The sequence below is a fragment of the Homalodisca vitripennis genome, unplaced genomic scaffold, assembly GCF_021130785.1.
Source record: "Homalodisca vitripennis isolate AUS2020 unplaced genomic scaffold, UT_GWSS_2.1 ScUCBcl_2486;HRSCAF=7308, whole genome shotgun sequence".
Lineage (NCBI taxonomy): Eukaryota > Metazoa > Arthropoda > Insecta > Hemiptera > Cicadellidae > Homalodisca > Homalodisca vitripennis.
The window spans coordinates 21,826-37,921 of NW_025778600.1; the positions used below are offsets into that span (position 1 = coordinate 21,826).

Sequence of the window (16,096 nt, forward strand, 5' to 3'; positions counted from 1 at the left end):
AAACAATTATTAATATTTATTCACAATTTCGTCAAATGCATTACCAAGGTGGAATACAAACAAAGTGTCACATAGGAATATGTCTTGAGATGAACACTTAAAAATGGGCACTCAAATTAAAATATTTCTTTATAAAAATGCCATCCAATAAAATTTGTCTCTTCCAGATACTTACTTTGTAATTATAATTTCTGATTTATTATGTACATGCTCATATAAACTTTGACACAACACATGCACCGTGCAGTTTGAACAAAACGTATCATAGTAATAAAATAGCAAATAAGTATAAATTCACAGGTTTCAGTTAGTTATGTACATACCAATATTTGTGAGTAATAAAAATAGCACAACACTATTTTTTTACTGTTGATTGTTGAGTTTATATTAACTTTAAACTACGTGTTTAATACAGCTGCACGTATTCTTAAATTCAAATATCTTTTGAAATTCATGAGAAGTCTTAACAGTTTTGTATAAATAAATACTTAGATGTTGACGGGTTTAAATTAATAAATATTCACATTAAGTTATAACAATTCTGACAAGTATTTCACTTTCTCAGTAATATTTGTTTTTCTAAGATGTCTCAAAACGAAAAAATTATATTTTTAATTCAATCAAGTATTGAAATTCAAGTGTTAGAATCATGCAGTACACAGTGTTAGTGCAGATCCTAGTCCGGCTTAATTGTATACAATTATTAAAGCCAGATTTGGATTTTATGTTGGACACACTTAAATTTATACAATTCTCTCAAGATATATACAATTACTTGCAAGACGATTATGGACCACACTGTTAAATTGCAGTAAGTGAAATAAAAATAAAAATTAAGTAGTACTTAAAATTATAAAGGTAAAATAAGCTAAATAATATTTAGGCACCATTTTTGTCATCCAAATTAAATTGTTAAGAATATAAATTCTTCATCCAAGGACATATAAACAAGATTTTCAGCCTTCTAAAAGTAGAACAAATGGTATAATATTATTTCACATTAGAAGGAGAAAATAAATATTCTAGTACATTACAGACCTACCATTGTTTATAAACAATGATTACAGCAAAACATTGTCTGAATTAGAAAACATAATTGGATTACAATATCAAGTTACCAATAAATGCACCTAAGTGAGTTTTAAATAACTTGTGTGTATTGTTGAAGTATTTTATAGAGCATTTTGTGGGGTCCACTTCTATATGAACTGTACACTGTACAGTGTGCTAATCTTTATCACACAAAGTAAAGATGCAGCAGCATTGTATTTACATCCGAAGTGAGAGTAAAAACTAAGTTACAATTCACCAAAATCTAAATTGACTTACCCTCAGCGAAGATCCCATAAGTGGGAGGGACGTACTTATGGTTGTGTTGCCCCGCCCGAATCTCTTCCGGCGTTTGGTTCTTGAAGGGTTGGTTGAGGGCGACAATGTGCATCGCGAAACCGAAAATAAATATCCCGAGCACAGCCAGAAACCGGGCCAGGTCCTTCATCAGATTACCGATGATGATGGCCCAGGGTCCGAACAGATAATGGAACGATAAGAAGTCTAGAATCTGTACACAAGCGAGTAGAAACGAAACGGCAAACAATTGGTTCCTGAGGTACATCAGCGTGGGCCAGTATAGCCTTTCTATTAGGTAACCCAGTAAGTGCAAAGCCACTCCGAATATTCCGAAAAGTAACACTGTCAGTTTAATCCAGCCGAGGCCACTCTTATCACTCGGGTTTGTCAGTTCGGACAGCAGCAGTCCGGAGAGCCAAACCAGGAGAGTCCACTCGTACCAGTACGGGTTGAGGGTGGGTCGGACCACCTGGTAGATCGGCGTGATGCCCACCAACATCAGCAGGATCATGAGGTGCACATGGGACGTCAAGTACGACATGAACTTGATGATGGGGATCTTGTTGTACTTGTGGCCGAGAGAGAGCGTGAAGTAAATCCAGACCGGAGGACATATGATGAAGGTGATGAATAACAGCATGGTCTTCCATGCTGCCCAACCCAGGCTGCCTTGCCACAGTTCCTGTACACCAACAGACTCTGTCACTGTCTATCTACATCATTCGTGTGAATTGCAATTTAGTTAGTTACAGCTTCATAAATAACTCCATTAACAAAACATGTTATTTGATAGTTTTAAGTTCGTTGATAAAGAAAACATATAGATGTGAACAGCATTTTCAATGGGTATCTTGGTCTTTACTAATACTCACTCTTTCATGAAAGCCATAACAGAAGCTTTTAAACCATGAAGCAAAGTTATTCATTTTGACTATTCAAACATTTTTCAAACTAGCAATTAGAAACAAAAAACATTTTTTATGCTACAATATTGGTGTATTTGGACTCGTTTGATGCATTGTGGGAATATCTAGGATGAAATATGTAATCTTTATTATGATTTAATTGGATCAGAGGCTACACACTAACATTATTTGATACAACTTTTATTGTACCTTTAGTAATCCAAGATTATGAAAGTTATATTTACTCAGCAGAGCTTTCAGAACCCACAAATTTGAAGAAATCAGGTGGAACGAGAAACGGAGGAAGTTTTAAAAATTGGTTGTGTCCAGAGGGTGAAAACTTCTTGGTTGCAGGAAGAGGTGATATGTAAGGGACCGATTCTATTCAGAACCAGATGTTCTTTTAACCAGTATTGCCACTAATTAATTAAAAATAAAATGAATATTTTATCTTATTATTACTCTATATTGGTATAAAAATATTAAATTTTTTAAATCAATGAAACATAATTGATTTCTGTAATAAAACATGTATGTTATGTTGAATATAATTAAAAATAGACTTGTTTATTTTGACCGGTTGGAAATACAATATTGTCCTATTTAATGATACTCATTTATTACTGGTAAAGATTACATGGAAATTTGTCAAACGTCGTCACATTGAAAACACATTATTGTACACTTCAATGTTAAGAGCAATGCAATCCTCCAGTTTGTCCAAATCTTTAAAAGAAGCAATAAATTAAATTAAAAAATCAACTACTGATAAAAGAATTTCCTAAGATCAACAATAATTGTTTAATTCATCATTTATCCCAAAAAACGCACCCACTTCATAAAATGGGTGTTCCTAGAGGAAAAAGCCAATTTGTCTTTTGAAAATACTAAATGGCAGTGATCTCAATCTAGTTGGCAGTGGATTCCATAATTTTGGTCCAAGAGATAACGTTGCTAAAGATATGGAAGCTTAATGTAATAAGGAATAAAATCCTTCTTATACATTCTAGTTTTGTTTAAAACACAATTGACTCCTCTAACTAAACAAATGGAATGTTGAACAGATTTATTAAAATCATTTTGACTGTTTAATTTGAAATTGTAAAATTTATTATGATATTTAGTTAACCAAATCACTCATGCATAATTTACCTGTAGGTATCGTTGTACCACAGTGTGAGCAATCACTTCTTTTTGCTCATTCTCTATGAGTACGTCGAGGAACTCCATATTCCGTCGGTCTGTCGCCGTCAGAATCCTACCCGCGGAGTCTACTCCTGCTGCCAGTGCTAGCAGTTCAGTCGCCATTCCTTCACAGAACTGACCTGCCGATATCAAGTCTTTCGCTCTCTCTTTCTCCTGCAAGTCATCAAGATTATGTTATGAACACGAAATGACCAGAGGAGTTTACAAAATTCTAAAAGTGATTACCAAAACCTGTAGTCACCAACCTTGTTAGACAGATTCATGTAGATACTAGAGAGCTTGGCGGCTGTATCGACTGGAGCTGGTGAAACAAGAATGAACTCTTGCATTGGCTTGTCATTGTTTTTCTTGCTGCAGACCATCAGGTTGTAGACAAACTGGAACATTATAGAATTTCCATGAAAATCTACTTTCCTCAGAACAGGACTTCTCAAAATTTAGCAAATATAATTGTAACTAAGCTGTTGTGTGATGAAATTGAAGACTGGTCTGTGTAAGTGACAATAAAAAACTCTCTTGCAAAAACTTTTACTTTAGATACTGTGCAAAACTATGAACTAAAAGAAATTTCACCAATCTTGTGTTTTAATTCATTAATTTGTTTTTCAAAATGTGATTATATTTGTTTTTAGTTCAGTATTAAGGAAGAAAATGGTTTCATAAGGTTTGACATAAAATTCGACGTACATCATCTATAGATGATATGTTTTGCTTGCATGATCTTTAACCACAGCACATAATTATCTAACATTGTTGTATTTCATTTGACAATTAATTTTTGGGAGTATGAAATATTATTATTGTTTGTTGCACCTTCTTAGTTTATTCGTGTTATACATTATGAGTTAGCATACTGTTATACCTATTTAGTCTATTATCGTTATATCTACTTAGTCTTATAGTCTATATTATGATGCCTATTTAGTCTTTCATTGTAATACCAAACATTTTATAACAATTTAAATCCACTATATCATGCTCTTTCACTACATTGATATTATTGCATTAACGTCTCATAAATTATCATAATGATTTTTAATTTGTTCTCAACTCGATCCAGTTATAAAATTGTATGTTCTCTTTTTATATTTTGTATCTTCTTGAGTATATCTCTTTCAAAGATATCGAGCATGGTTAGTTGCATTGCATGTATTTTATTATAAATATCAATATTATTATTACTGCTATTGCTTTATTGTTACTAATTGATATACTAATCAAGCTGTCAAGTATAAGCATTGTAATTAATTGTAAAAAAAGGTAAAAATTGTAAAAACCCTTATCTCCTTAAACGTCTTTACATACCCTCCGATCTTCCATAAGGTTATACGTGTCATGCTCTTTGGTCAGGAGATACTCAAGGACATCATTGTGACCTTCCTGGGCCGCAAACCAGATGGGCGCTGATCCGTAGTTGGTTTCAGACTTGGGAGAGGCACCAGACTCCACGAGAAGACGCACTACATCGAAACAGCCAGCCCTCGCGGCGCAATGCAGAGGAGTCCAGCCATTCTGTTTATACATAATAACTCAGAAGATTTTTATATAAGGAGTTGTTAGCCTTAATTTATACCATAATTTAGCCAAAAGGTTGATCCATTTCCTCCAATCCTTTGAAGAGCATTTAAAAATGTAATATGAATAACAATTAAACATTTAGTCCTTTTGAGTGACAAAACAACAAAAACAAAACTTTTAAGTACTATTTTGATAAAGAAGACTAATAAATTTATAACATTAAAAAATATTTAATATTTACTATATTAGTGACCATAGTTTGTCAAATACTTTTTTAAATATCTAGGTAGAGATTTATTTCAATAACTATAATCTTAACTATAAAAATACTAGGACCTATAGCATCTTTGTTTACAAATAATTAAAAATAAGCTAAAATACAATATCACGAGCTTTGAATTCATGAATATTAAACAATATTTTAACTGTTGTAACATAATCCAGAAAAATAGATGAAATCTGTTAAAGTAGCACATTTAAACTAGCACAGTGGGTGGCAGCGATGTGTAGTCCAGTCTTCCCGTGACGGTCAGAACTATGTAGCAGGTCAGCTGATCTACTCAGCAGCAGGCCCACTACAGTGATGTGTGAGAAAGTGAACTAACCTTGTCAGTGGCATTGATCTCTGCGCCTTGCCCGAGTAGCACCTCCACCATCTGGTAGTGACTGTGTAGCAGGTCAGCTGATCTAATCAACAGCAGGTCCACTACAGTGATGTGTGAGAAAGTGAACTAACCTTGTCAGTGGCATTGATCTCTGCGCCTTGCCCGAGCAGCACCTCAACCATCTGATAGTGACCGTGGGTGGCAGCGATGTGTAGCCCAGTCTTCCCGTGACGGTCAGGACTGTGTAGCAGGTCAGCTGATCTACTCAGCAGCAGGCCCACTACAGTGATGTGTCCACCGAAACACGCCAGGTGAAGTGGGTTATAACCCTACATCAAAAGTTTAATTCATATTTTTCAGTAGCCTAAATGTTTTATTCAGTTACGATACTAACTTTTTTACCTTTAATTAGGATTATAATGAATGTATTTGATTTTTGTTGAACCAAACATAGTGACCCTCTGTATTAGTTATTTATTCCAGCAAATCTAAATACACAGATATTTAAATTTATTTTTCGGAGATATATAACACTATAGAAAATGCTCAGTAAACAAAATTCTACACTCTATTGTGGATATCCCTGTAGTAACATGGACACTGGGTAGGTAAAATTTCGATAAGTACAAGGCCATAGAACACGTTTTCTCAAGACAATAAATTACAGGCATTCAGAAATTACTGAAATTCATCAAATTATAGTGAAACAATTTGATTTTGTACATTAATTACAAATTTTCTGATTGCTTGTCTATGAATATTTTTCAAAATTATTATATTCTCTGTTATTAACATATATAACATATTGTAGGCTACATATTCATATATTAACATAATATATAATCTGAATCTCGGAAACGGCTCCAACACCTTTCATGAAATTTAGTATGCAGAGGGTTTGGGGTGCGATGAATCGATCTAGCAAGGTTTCAATTTTAGAAAACGTTTTATCCATGTTTTCAAGCAATGAGAACTGATACAAAGTCAATATTTATTTATTTTTTTTATTTCTTTATTTACAACAGTAGTAAGCCAATTTTCACAGCTGATGTTTCATCAGAAATGCCAGAGTAAAAATACACTTTGTTGTATAAATTAACGAAGGTTCAAACCGAAAGGAAATTTTGATTTTAATATAAGTTGATGAATAATTTCACTCCTTAAATGAAATCTATTTATCTATTTCATATACTTCGTCTTACACGTACTGCTAAAGCCAAATGCCTGCAAACCTTAAGTAACATTATACGAGCAGAAAGGTCTCATAGTTTAGATGTTTCGACGTCTACAAGATTTGCGGCAGCGTGCGTCACAGCGTGTAGCTACTGAAAATTACGAGAATAACGATTAGAAGAACAAAGACGTCAAGACGGAAGACGTCGTAGGGGTTTAGAACATAATAATTATTTACCGACATATAAACGTGCCGTTACTGCAGCAGTGCAATATCACGCCTTAGGACCATTTGAAATGATATGTTTCCATTTGGGTGCATTGCATTTCCCTGAGGAATGGGTTTCTAATCGCATAAATAGAAATTCTTTTGGTGACTGTTTGCATGGCCGAATTTTAATGGAGCAAGCAAAATTTCAAATGAGTTATACGTAAACCGCTTACAAAAAGACACTGTGCGACTTTAGTTCACGCAGGGTGGGGTAAATACTCCTCCACCGCTGTGATGCCACTCTCTCCCTGTATCCCCACCACTGCTCGGCACTCGCCCGCTTGCTCCATCCCCTGACCACTTAGCGGCTAACCTGACAACAAAATGCAAGTTCCCTGGATGCGTCTATGGCTACATTAGTTTGTTAAATTAATATTTTACGCTTGTATAGGCCTACACACAAAGATACAATATACTTATAATAGGTAAGTAGATGCAGTGTAAACAAAATGGCACAAGCGAGACACGATCCACACAGCTGATAAAACGGAGACGAGGATATGCTTGTCCCACTCCCCACCACTGGAGGGGGCCCCTCATGTGCGGACTGCTTAGATATTTGCTTCTGCGCAGGTTTCTTTGCGAGCGGTTTATCTCTAGTAAGTCTTTTTAAAACCGTCATAATCAGAAGTGTTTAATAAAATATAAGAAACACAAACGCATCTTTCAATCTAGCTTCCTTTGATGGAAAAGTGACAGAACAATAAATAGCCATGGTATTTACAGTTTTATCGTTTGCGGACAAGTATATCACAAAATGAATTCCAAAACACGATTTACCAAAAAAAAAAACCTGATATTATTTCAGAGACATTGGAGAAGGTAACTTACATTCTCTGAAGTCGCAGCGTCGACCTGAACTCCAACGGAGTTAAGCAGTAACCGCACCACGTTCTCGTTCCCCGAGTAAGCGGCAAAGTGCAGAGATGTCATGCCGGACTCGTTACCCAGCTCTCCCACCAGGCTGGCTCCTGTCGGTGGGTCAGACTTGACAGTGGCGGGGACACTGGCCAGCAGTTCCCGCACTGTGTCTGTTGGGCAGAGGATACTTCTTATTACATTGTAAGATCATAGCTACTTCAAACTAGGCTGGTTGGATGTGTAGGGAATCAAAGAAAAGTGAGCCTTTCTCCAACGGAACTTAAAATAACGTATTGCGCCTATGTCCAATCTCTTCTTTCTTGAAATAATTGCTTGGAGGGGGCGCAATAAAATCAGTTTTGGAACCTCTTTAAATAACGAAAAAATGCATCTTAAAAGCAGGATTAAGTAAAAATAAGCGCTATCCTACTGACGCTCTTTTCATTGAATCTTCACTCCTATCCTTGCGACAATTGTACATAAAGCATGTTTTAGGTCATATCTATAGATAATTTTCCCAGAAGCATCACATTCTTATAGTACCATACACGCTAGTAATGTCGGAATACCTCTTACAAGGTTAGTTAAATAAGTTTCTATAACAAATTCCTTTCTTATTTTCCTTGTATTATTCAGAAAGATTTGCAAAAACTTCAATCTTTTCGAGTATTCGAATCAACTTCAATTTCCATTTTTAAGAAAAACTTTATTTTCTTCCTTCTGCAAATTGGCCTAGAGGGAGCCGAGGTCCTAATCTTATCTGAATAAGGGCGGACTTGACCTTGGTCCTTTCTTTCCCCCCAACAACTGTCATTCATCTCCATTTTCCAGTTCATAATCAGTCCAAGTAAATTAAATATATTTTTAGCACCAAATAGTTTAATTTGTTAATTTTATTGTTGTTCTTTCGTCTCTGTACCTTACCCGGCAAAACAAGGTAAAATTAATTTCTGTAAAGGGCAGCGTCTCTAGCCTACGTACAGGCTGCTTGCCCATGTAAGCTAATTTCAAATAAAAAATATATATATTCAAAAATTACAATGTTTTAATATCTTTTCTAACAAATAAATTATTTGCAGACATGTTTGTAATCTCTGTTTCAATGTGAAAATTGTGGAAATAAACTCATATTTTATTTCATTTTTTCATTTCTCATTGATGAATCTCTTTTACTTTGACCAGGTACAGTTCTTACCTTGCTATACAATTTATACAGGAAAACAGAATCAGAGTTATGTTTCTATAGATTAAAGAAAAACTCGGCTATGCTTATATATAGTTTGATCTCTATATGACATCGACCTATTTAGGCGAACAATACTGAGTGATATCTTAGCAATATGAAAATCAATTGTGTGCCCTTTTTTGTAGAATAACTATGGAGGGAGAATCTTGAGAAATAAAGGGACTTGGAGTGAAAGGTCATAATTTTAAACGTCATGGAGATTCCTTGTTAACCATATGTGAGTTTACATTTCTAGACGCTCTGTTCTTATTGGAATTAGTTATAAATTTAAAACAGACACTCCAATAATATACTTTTTTTATTTCTATGAGGCTTTCCGTGCTCAAGGAACACATAATCAGACCCACATAACTGAATAAAAGTTGTTAAAATTATAATGTAAACAATTTTGTAATAAATAAAAACATGTGTCATTAAAAATACAAGGAGTCTATGTAGGCTAAGTATAAAAAAATAAAGTTGATATTTAGTTAGATCAAATAAAGTAGCGGTGAATTTTTAAAAGGCATTATTTAATAGATTATTTTGGTTCTTCTTTATAAAAATGGTTTCATATGCATTGAGGAATTTTTTGTTTTTGGCTTCTCGTAATAATTTTGAATTTGAAAATGAGTGTCCAGTTTGAAGTGCATGTTTTCCATGGCCGATTTTTCTTCTTGTTAGCATTTCAAACATGCTCTATGTTCCTTAGCTCTCTTTTTACCTTCCTTTTTGTTTGGCTAATGTATTTTAAATCACAATTGTTACAAATAATTTAATAAATTCCAGATTTTTCATCTTCATTTAGGTTATTCTTTGGATTTCCTAACATGATCTAACTAAATATCAACTTTATTTTTTATATATACATACACTTACTGTCCAGTCATAGAATAATATCTCCTTGTATTTTTAATGACATGTTTTTATTTATTACAAAATTGTTTATATTATTATTGGAACAACTTTTATTCAGTTATGTGGGTCTGATTATGTGTTCCTTGAGCATGAAAGGCAACGCAGAAATAAAAAAGTATATTATTGGAGTGTTTGTTTTAGATTTATAAATTTATATCATATGTGAGTTGATGCTAGCTAATAATTTAAAAACAATGATGTTTCTAAATTGTAATATGCTAATGAGTCTTTGTAAGATTAAAAAAACGTAAGCTGAGTGACTTGAGAGTAAATATCAATCACGAATAGTAGAACCTTACCAGCCTGTCCAAAGTATGCAGCGACATGCAAAGCTGTGACTCCCAACTTCTTGCTGGACACCCTGAGGGACTGGGAAGACTTCATGACTTCCAACACCTGCCCGTGGCCGTTTTGGGCTGCGAGATGGACGGCTGTGAACCCAGCCTACAAAAAAATGTAGGCCTATAGGATTACTCCAACACATTTCTCTGATTCTTTGTTTAACCCTTTGAAGCACGTTTTACAAAAAATGAATATTTTAGTGATTTTATATTGTTTCCCTATAGAAATAACCTTTGTAAGTACAGTACATTTATTTTTAGATTTTGTCAATCATAATTTATATTTATTTTTGAGGTGGTTTCACTGCATAACCACTATGCAAGTACGGTCTTTGGGTGTATGCAAATAAAATTAAATTTTCTCCACCAACTTTTATTTAATACAATCAATAAATGACTATTCTAACAATCCAAAACTGATTGTGTTGATAATGTTATTATTACTTCATATGTGGACACTTTTTATTTATTCCTTTCGGTGATAGGCTCGGAAACAATCTTTTAGTTCACTCAAACAAAGGGCAACACCACACGTTTCACATACCCATTTCGACCGATGAACTTCTTCTTTGCTGGAGCATTGAGCACAACGTCGAGACGTTCCTCTTACTGGCATGTGTGCATTTTCCGTAAAACGAAGTTCTTGTGGAACCTTTGGTTTGTAGTTGTTGATTGGAGTTGAAGAACTTCGTCTTCCTCTAGTTTCTCCACGAGGTACTCCCAGAAGGGCTTTTGACACGCTTCTCCTAAACTCTTTTAGTGTCAGTGGTTTTCCCTGGGATAGCATTGAAAATATGATAAAAGAGTTTACTATGGTTGTGTCCAGAAAGTGCCAGAAGATTCTGTGCCACCACTTTTTGGACTTGCGATCTATTGAGTAGGTAGATTTCAACATGTCTGCCTTATCGACATAGCCCATGTGAGCATTGTAGTCCTTTACTAATATAGGGCATGGAACAGCTACAATTTCACCGTTTGCCTGTTTTCTGTTTACAGTTGTCACTTCGTTAGGATTGTGGTAATTAGAAAGAAAGTAGATACCTCTCTTGTCTTTCCATTCGACAGCTACAATTCCAGTCATAGTTGACATGAAGTCATGTTCTCCTTGATTCATATGTTTCCCTTCAGGCAAACACTCTTTTGGAAAAAAAAAATTGTCTGTCAGCTCTTGTTGTACCACAAGCTTGAATATTGTTTTTCTGTAAGTAAATCATTAGATTGACTGAGCTAAAAAAATTGTCACAATATATTACATAATTCTTATTTACTAATTCTTCAGTGAGTTCTGTTACTACCCTTTGCCCAAGATTCTTTTCAACTATTCCAGCCCTTTTACCTTCGTAGATTTGAAATTGGCTGATAAAGCCTTTTTCATCAGCCCTCACCCAAACTTTGTACCCACGTTTGGTTGGCTTATCTGGCATATATTGCTTGATTCCACTCCGACCTTTGAGTGGAATCATGCTCTCATCAATTGATTGAAATCGAGATGGAGCATAGCATGCTTTGTAGGTTTCTTGAAGCTTGTTTAGGAGAGGCCTGATCTTATATAGTTTGTCATAATTAGGAGAATCTCGTTCGGGCATGTCATTATTATTGTTTATATGTAAATTTGTTAAAAGCCAGCCAAATCTGTTCACAGACATGTATGAAGATATGTAGTCATCTCTCAAATCTGCCTCTGAAGACCAGTAATCACGGTAGGAGGGAAGTTTTTTTATTCCCATTAGGATATTTAGGCCTAGAAACACTTTCATTTCTTTCCTTGTTGTTGGAAATCTGATAACGCCCCCACCTATTTGGGTAGCGTAAACATTGGTTTCAAACACAAGTTTGTCAACTAGATCGTCGGGAAAAAGAGCTGAAAACACATCAACTGGGGTTGAAGCGTCAATTAGGGGACCTGTGCGTTCATTGAAATCATACGACTTATTGGGTGAGTAGTACTTTTGATACCACGTAACACTATCTTTGTAAAGTCTGTTAGCCAAAGGCTCAGAGTCCTCATCAAATTGAACGTCCATAGGCTGATTTTGAACGTCCAAGACTGCATTACCTTCGGGAATGCCAGGCTCTACCCCCTCTGCACTATGATTATCTTGAAAGTCATTTTCATTAATAATTAAAATCGGGATTTCATTACCTTCAGCTGTTTGGGCTAGGTCCAAATAATCTACCTCTAAGATTCCATTTTCTGCAACTGTGTATATTCCTTCAGCAACATCCGGGTATACTTGATCTTCGTCGTCCTCTGATTCATGGTCAGATGGGATGTCTTCAGTTTCCGCCAGCCAAGCCTCTATGGATTTGTTCTCCATGGTTATAGTACCCCCTGAAATCAATAAGCAGTTGTAAAAAATGTAATAAGTAGTTTTATATAGTAAAAATAACAATATAAAACAGGTTTAGCAACTGGTACGTACAGTAGTATAAACGACGGCCGACCCCAAATGCATGGTGGTCATGTGGTGAAACCACCACAATAACGCCTAATATTTATTCGCCTGGCATCTCAAATCTAATTATTATAGTTTATATGTATATATTTAAGTACATTTATACTGAAAATATATGTTTGTACTTACCAAAAGTGATCAAAGCACAAAAGAAATACAAATATGTCACACTCAGTCAAGGCATGGACTCTTCTTTCACCCAGTCGTGGCAAACAACGCTCCTGCCGGGATTTGGGCGAATCTAGTGGAGCGGTTACGTAATTTGCCGCTAGAATGCGTCCTAAATCACTTCTGGAAGGTGGTTTCGTATATGCACCACTATGCGGGAAAGGAATAGAAATAAAAACATAGGTGGTTTCACTATGATGCCACTGTGCTTCAAAGGGTTAAAGTTTGTTATTGACGATGGAAGGTTTGGCAGGATAATAGTAGTTCGGACATTTGCCATCGCTGTGGTTACAAAAAGGTATAACACAACGTTTCGAAAATTGGTATCTATCCTCTTCGTCAGGTGAGGGAGTTATTAGTACAGCGCAGTATTTATTTATTCACTGCTATAAAATTATGATGCTTAGTACTTATTAGCCAATTGTATTTGAGACTGACACAATAAAACTACTTAGAGTTCTATTGCGTCAATAATGAAGTTTGAAGAAGTTTCAGGAGAAACCCAGTTTAATCTGGAATGAGTTCTATCTACTGATATAAATCAATGATGTAGAATTAAAATCTGTGTTATTGATAAAAATATTACTGCTATGTTTTGTAATTATATATCTCTATTACAAGTAAGTAAGAACATTCAGGACGCACCTTCAATGCAATTAGCTAGCTATGTTTGAAGTTTATTTTTAAACATGGAAGGATTGTGAAGGAAACAGAATTTTTCCGAACATTTGTCATCGTTGAGTGAAACAAAAAATGACCTTGTATTCCTTGTTATTTATTACTGTGTATTTTTGACCTGTATTCTGTAGTTCAGTTTTAATAATTAGCGTTGTTTAGCTATTTATCAAGTGCGTGCTTTTAGAGTTACTGAAGTTGACACTCAACATGGTGATTGTGATTCCTGACTTAGGCGTGTCACAACGCTCTGGTGTGATTTGTTATTTTAGTCTAGTTTGTAACTATGTCTTAGGTTAGTTATTCGTGAAGAAGAGATCACATTGCAGATCTCGAAACGTAATGTTACTGATTTTTGTTTCACTGAACGATGGAAAATGAAAAATCCTGTTTCCTTTAGCTAGCTATATTATTTAATAACAGACCACTAAATCAAGGAGAACCCACCTTGTTCTCATCAGTGCACGAGGCACCTGCCCGCACCAAGACTTTGACCACGTCTGCATGTCCACCCTCCGCGGCCAGCTGGAGTGGGGTGGCCTCTGTCACCCTGTTACGGGCAGAGATCACTCCCGTGCGGTCAAACTTCATCAGCTCCTCGATCACCCTCACCGAGCCTTGCATCGCTGCTATGTGCGCACAGGTGTTGCCGTCCTGGAACATGCAGAGCATAGTCTTAACAAGTTCAAGATCAATCTTCTTTATTTTCTAAAATACATAAAATTTACCTTCCAGTGCACTTCAAGAGGCGCGTGCGGGAGTTCAGTTGAATAATACTTACAATTATCTTTAGTGTTCATTGTCCAATTTATATTCTGATAACAATGTCTTCACTTAAACCAAATTTACAAATCAGCAACAAGTAGGTTAAATTTAATAAATAATATACCAGGAGATTAATATAATATAATTTAGAATAAGTGACAAGCATTACAAATTTACAAGCAACAATAAATAAATATACACTGTAGGTGGTAACAAGCAATATAATTTGAAATTTAATAACAAATAAAAAAAACATTCCAATTGGCTACAAATAATAAATAAATTATAAAGAAGAAATTCATAGTACGTAAAAAGAACTGGATTGGTAAACAATACAGTTTAACATTTACAAACTAAATAAATAAAAAATAGTGTAGCCTAAGTTGTAACAAGCAATATAAATAATATATATGGCTTCATATATTACAATTTTAACACTTATTTAAACTTATTCCTTTGCAAAGTTAATAGCTTTGATTTTAACTTTATGTTTTTTTTATCAAATATCACCTTATTGCCAAAGAATCTCACAAAGTCAATATACAACACTTTGGGCCAAGATAACAAAACTGATGTCTACTCGATTCCTTGGTAAAAATGGTACTTCGAATAAAACATAATTACTAGATCTGGTAGTTCTATTTGATGAATTTAGATTGAACATAAATAAACTCTTTTGGATATACATAATTGAGGCGTACTTATAAATCTGTGAGAAAGTTAAGATATTGTGTTCTGTAAAAAGGTACATCATGCTAATCCTGAATCAAGAAGAAGTCGGTTTGAATAATGCTGTGCTTTGTTGAATTCACAGTGGCGTTGCAAAACATGTTAGCACTGTAAATGCAGTGCAGTAGTTCCTAATTTTGAAGCATGGAATTCAGCAAGATCAACAATGTTGAAAAGATAATATTTATAGCATCAAATGAATGATTCCAGAGAATGATATTTAAACATTCTGCCATTGAAACATTTCTTGATTTTTACATCACTTTCAAATTCAGTTCAGACAAATGAAGAAGGGAGATTTTCATCTTCAAAGAATTTGTTAAAGAAAATCCGAAAATTGTACAGGAATATCTTTACCTTGGTACAAGCCATGACCAAGCTGGGGTGTTGTTGCAGGAAGAGTTGGGCGACTTCCGGGAAATTGTTCTGCGCAGCCGCATGAATGGGCTTCTGTCCTTGGTCATCCGTGGCGTCAATGCTGGCCCCCAGCTCCAGCAGCAGACGACAAACCTCCAGCTGACCTGCTGCCGCCGCGAGGTGCAGAGGAGTCTGCTTCCTCAGGGTCAGCACATCGATGGTAGCGTTGTGATCTTGGATAAGGAACCTATAAGAAATAGAGTTGTTGTGGTATACCACAAGAGTAATACATGAATGCTAAGTCTCCCACAAACGTTGGATTTATCGTTGAGAACTTACTTGCAAAGATTAGCAAATCCCTTGGTAGCCGCCAGATGTAACGCTGTCTTACCAACCCTCGACTTGCTGTTAATAAACGCTTTGTTCGTCAATAAGGCATCACACACCTAAAAAAAACGTATAAAACAATGAACTAAAATCGTTAGATTGTTTTTAAAATTAAATTTAGACTGCCTTAAAAATGATTATAAACCACTTTTGGATTCATACAAAAATTATTTTCAAGTAAATGAT

The 16,096-nt window shown here is 35.1% G+C and overlaps 1 protein-coding gene across 1 annotated transcript in view; it reads right to left on the minus strand.

The window, feature by feature from the left end:
- The window catches only part of LOC124372073 (ankyrin-1-like), a gene marked incomplete at both ends in the record, with an annotated part of 69,289 nt that overhangs the window by 21,714 nt on the left and 31,479 nt on the right, over positions 1-16,096 (minus strand). Inside the window, 10 exons of the mRNA XM_046830437.1 lie at positions 1,330-2,032; positions 3,408-3,614; positions 3,707-3,838; positions 4,767-4,973; positions 5,716-5,913; positions 7,860-8,059; positions 10,332-10,476; positions 14,120-14,326; positions 15,524-15,770; positions 15,863-15,969. Of these exons, the coding sequence (XP_046686393.1) occupies positions 1,330-2,032; positions 3,408-3,614; positions 3,707-3,838; positions 4,767-4,973; positions 5,716-5,913; positions 7,860-8,059; positions 10,332-10,476; positions 14,120-14,326; positions 15,524-15,770; positions 15,863-15,969 (2,353 nt within the window). The remainder of the gene's footprint in view (positions 1-1,329; positions 2,033-3,407; positions 3,615-3,706; positions 3,839-4,766; positions 4,974-5,715; positions 5,914-7,859; positions 8,060-10,331; positions 10,477-14,119; positions 14,327-15,523; positions 15,771-15,862; positions 15,970-16,096) is intronic.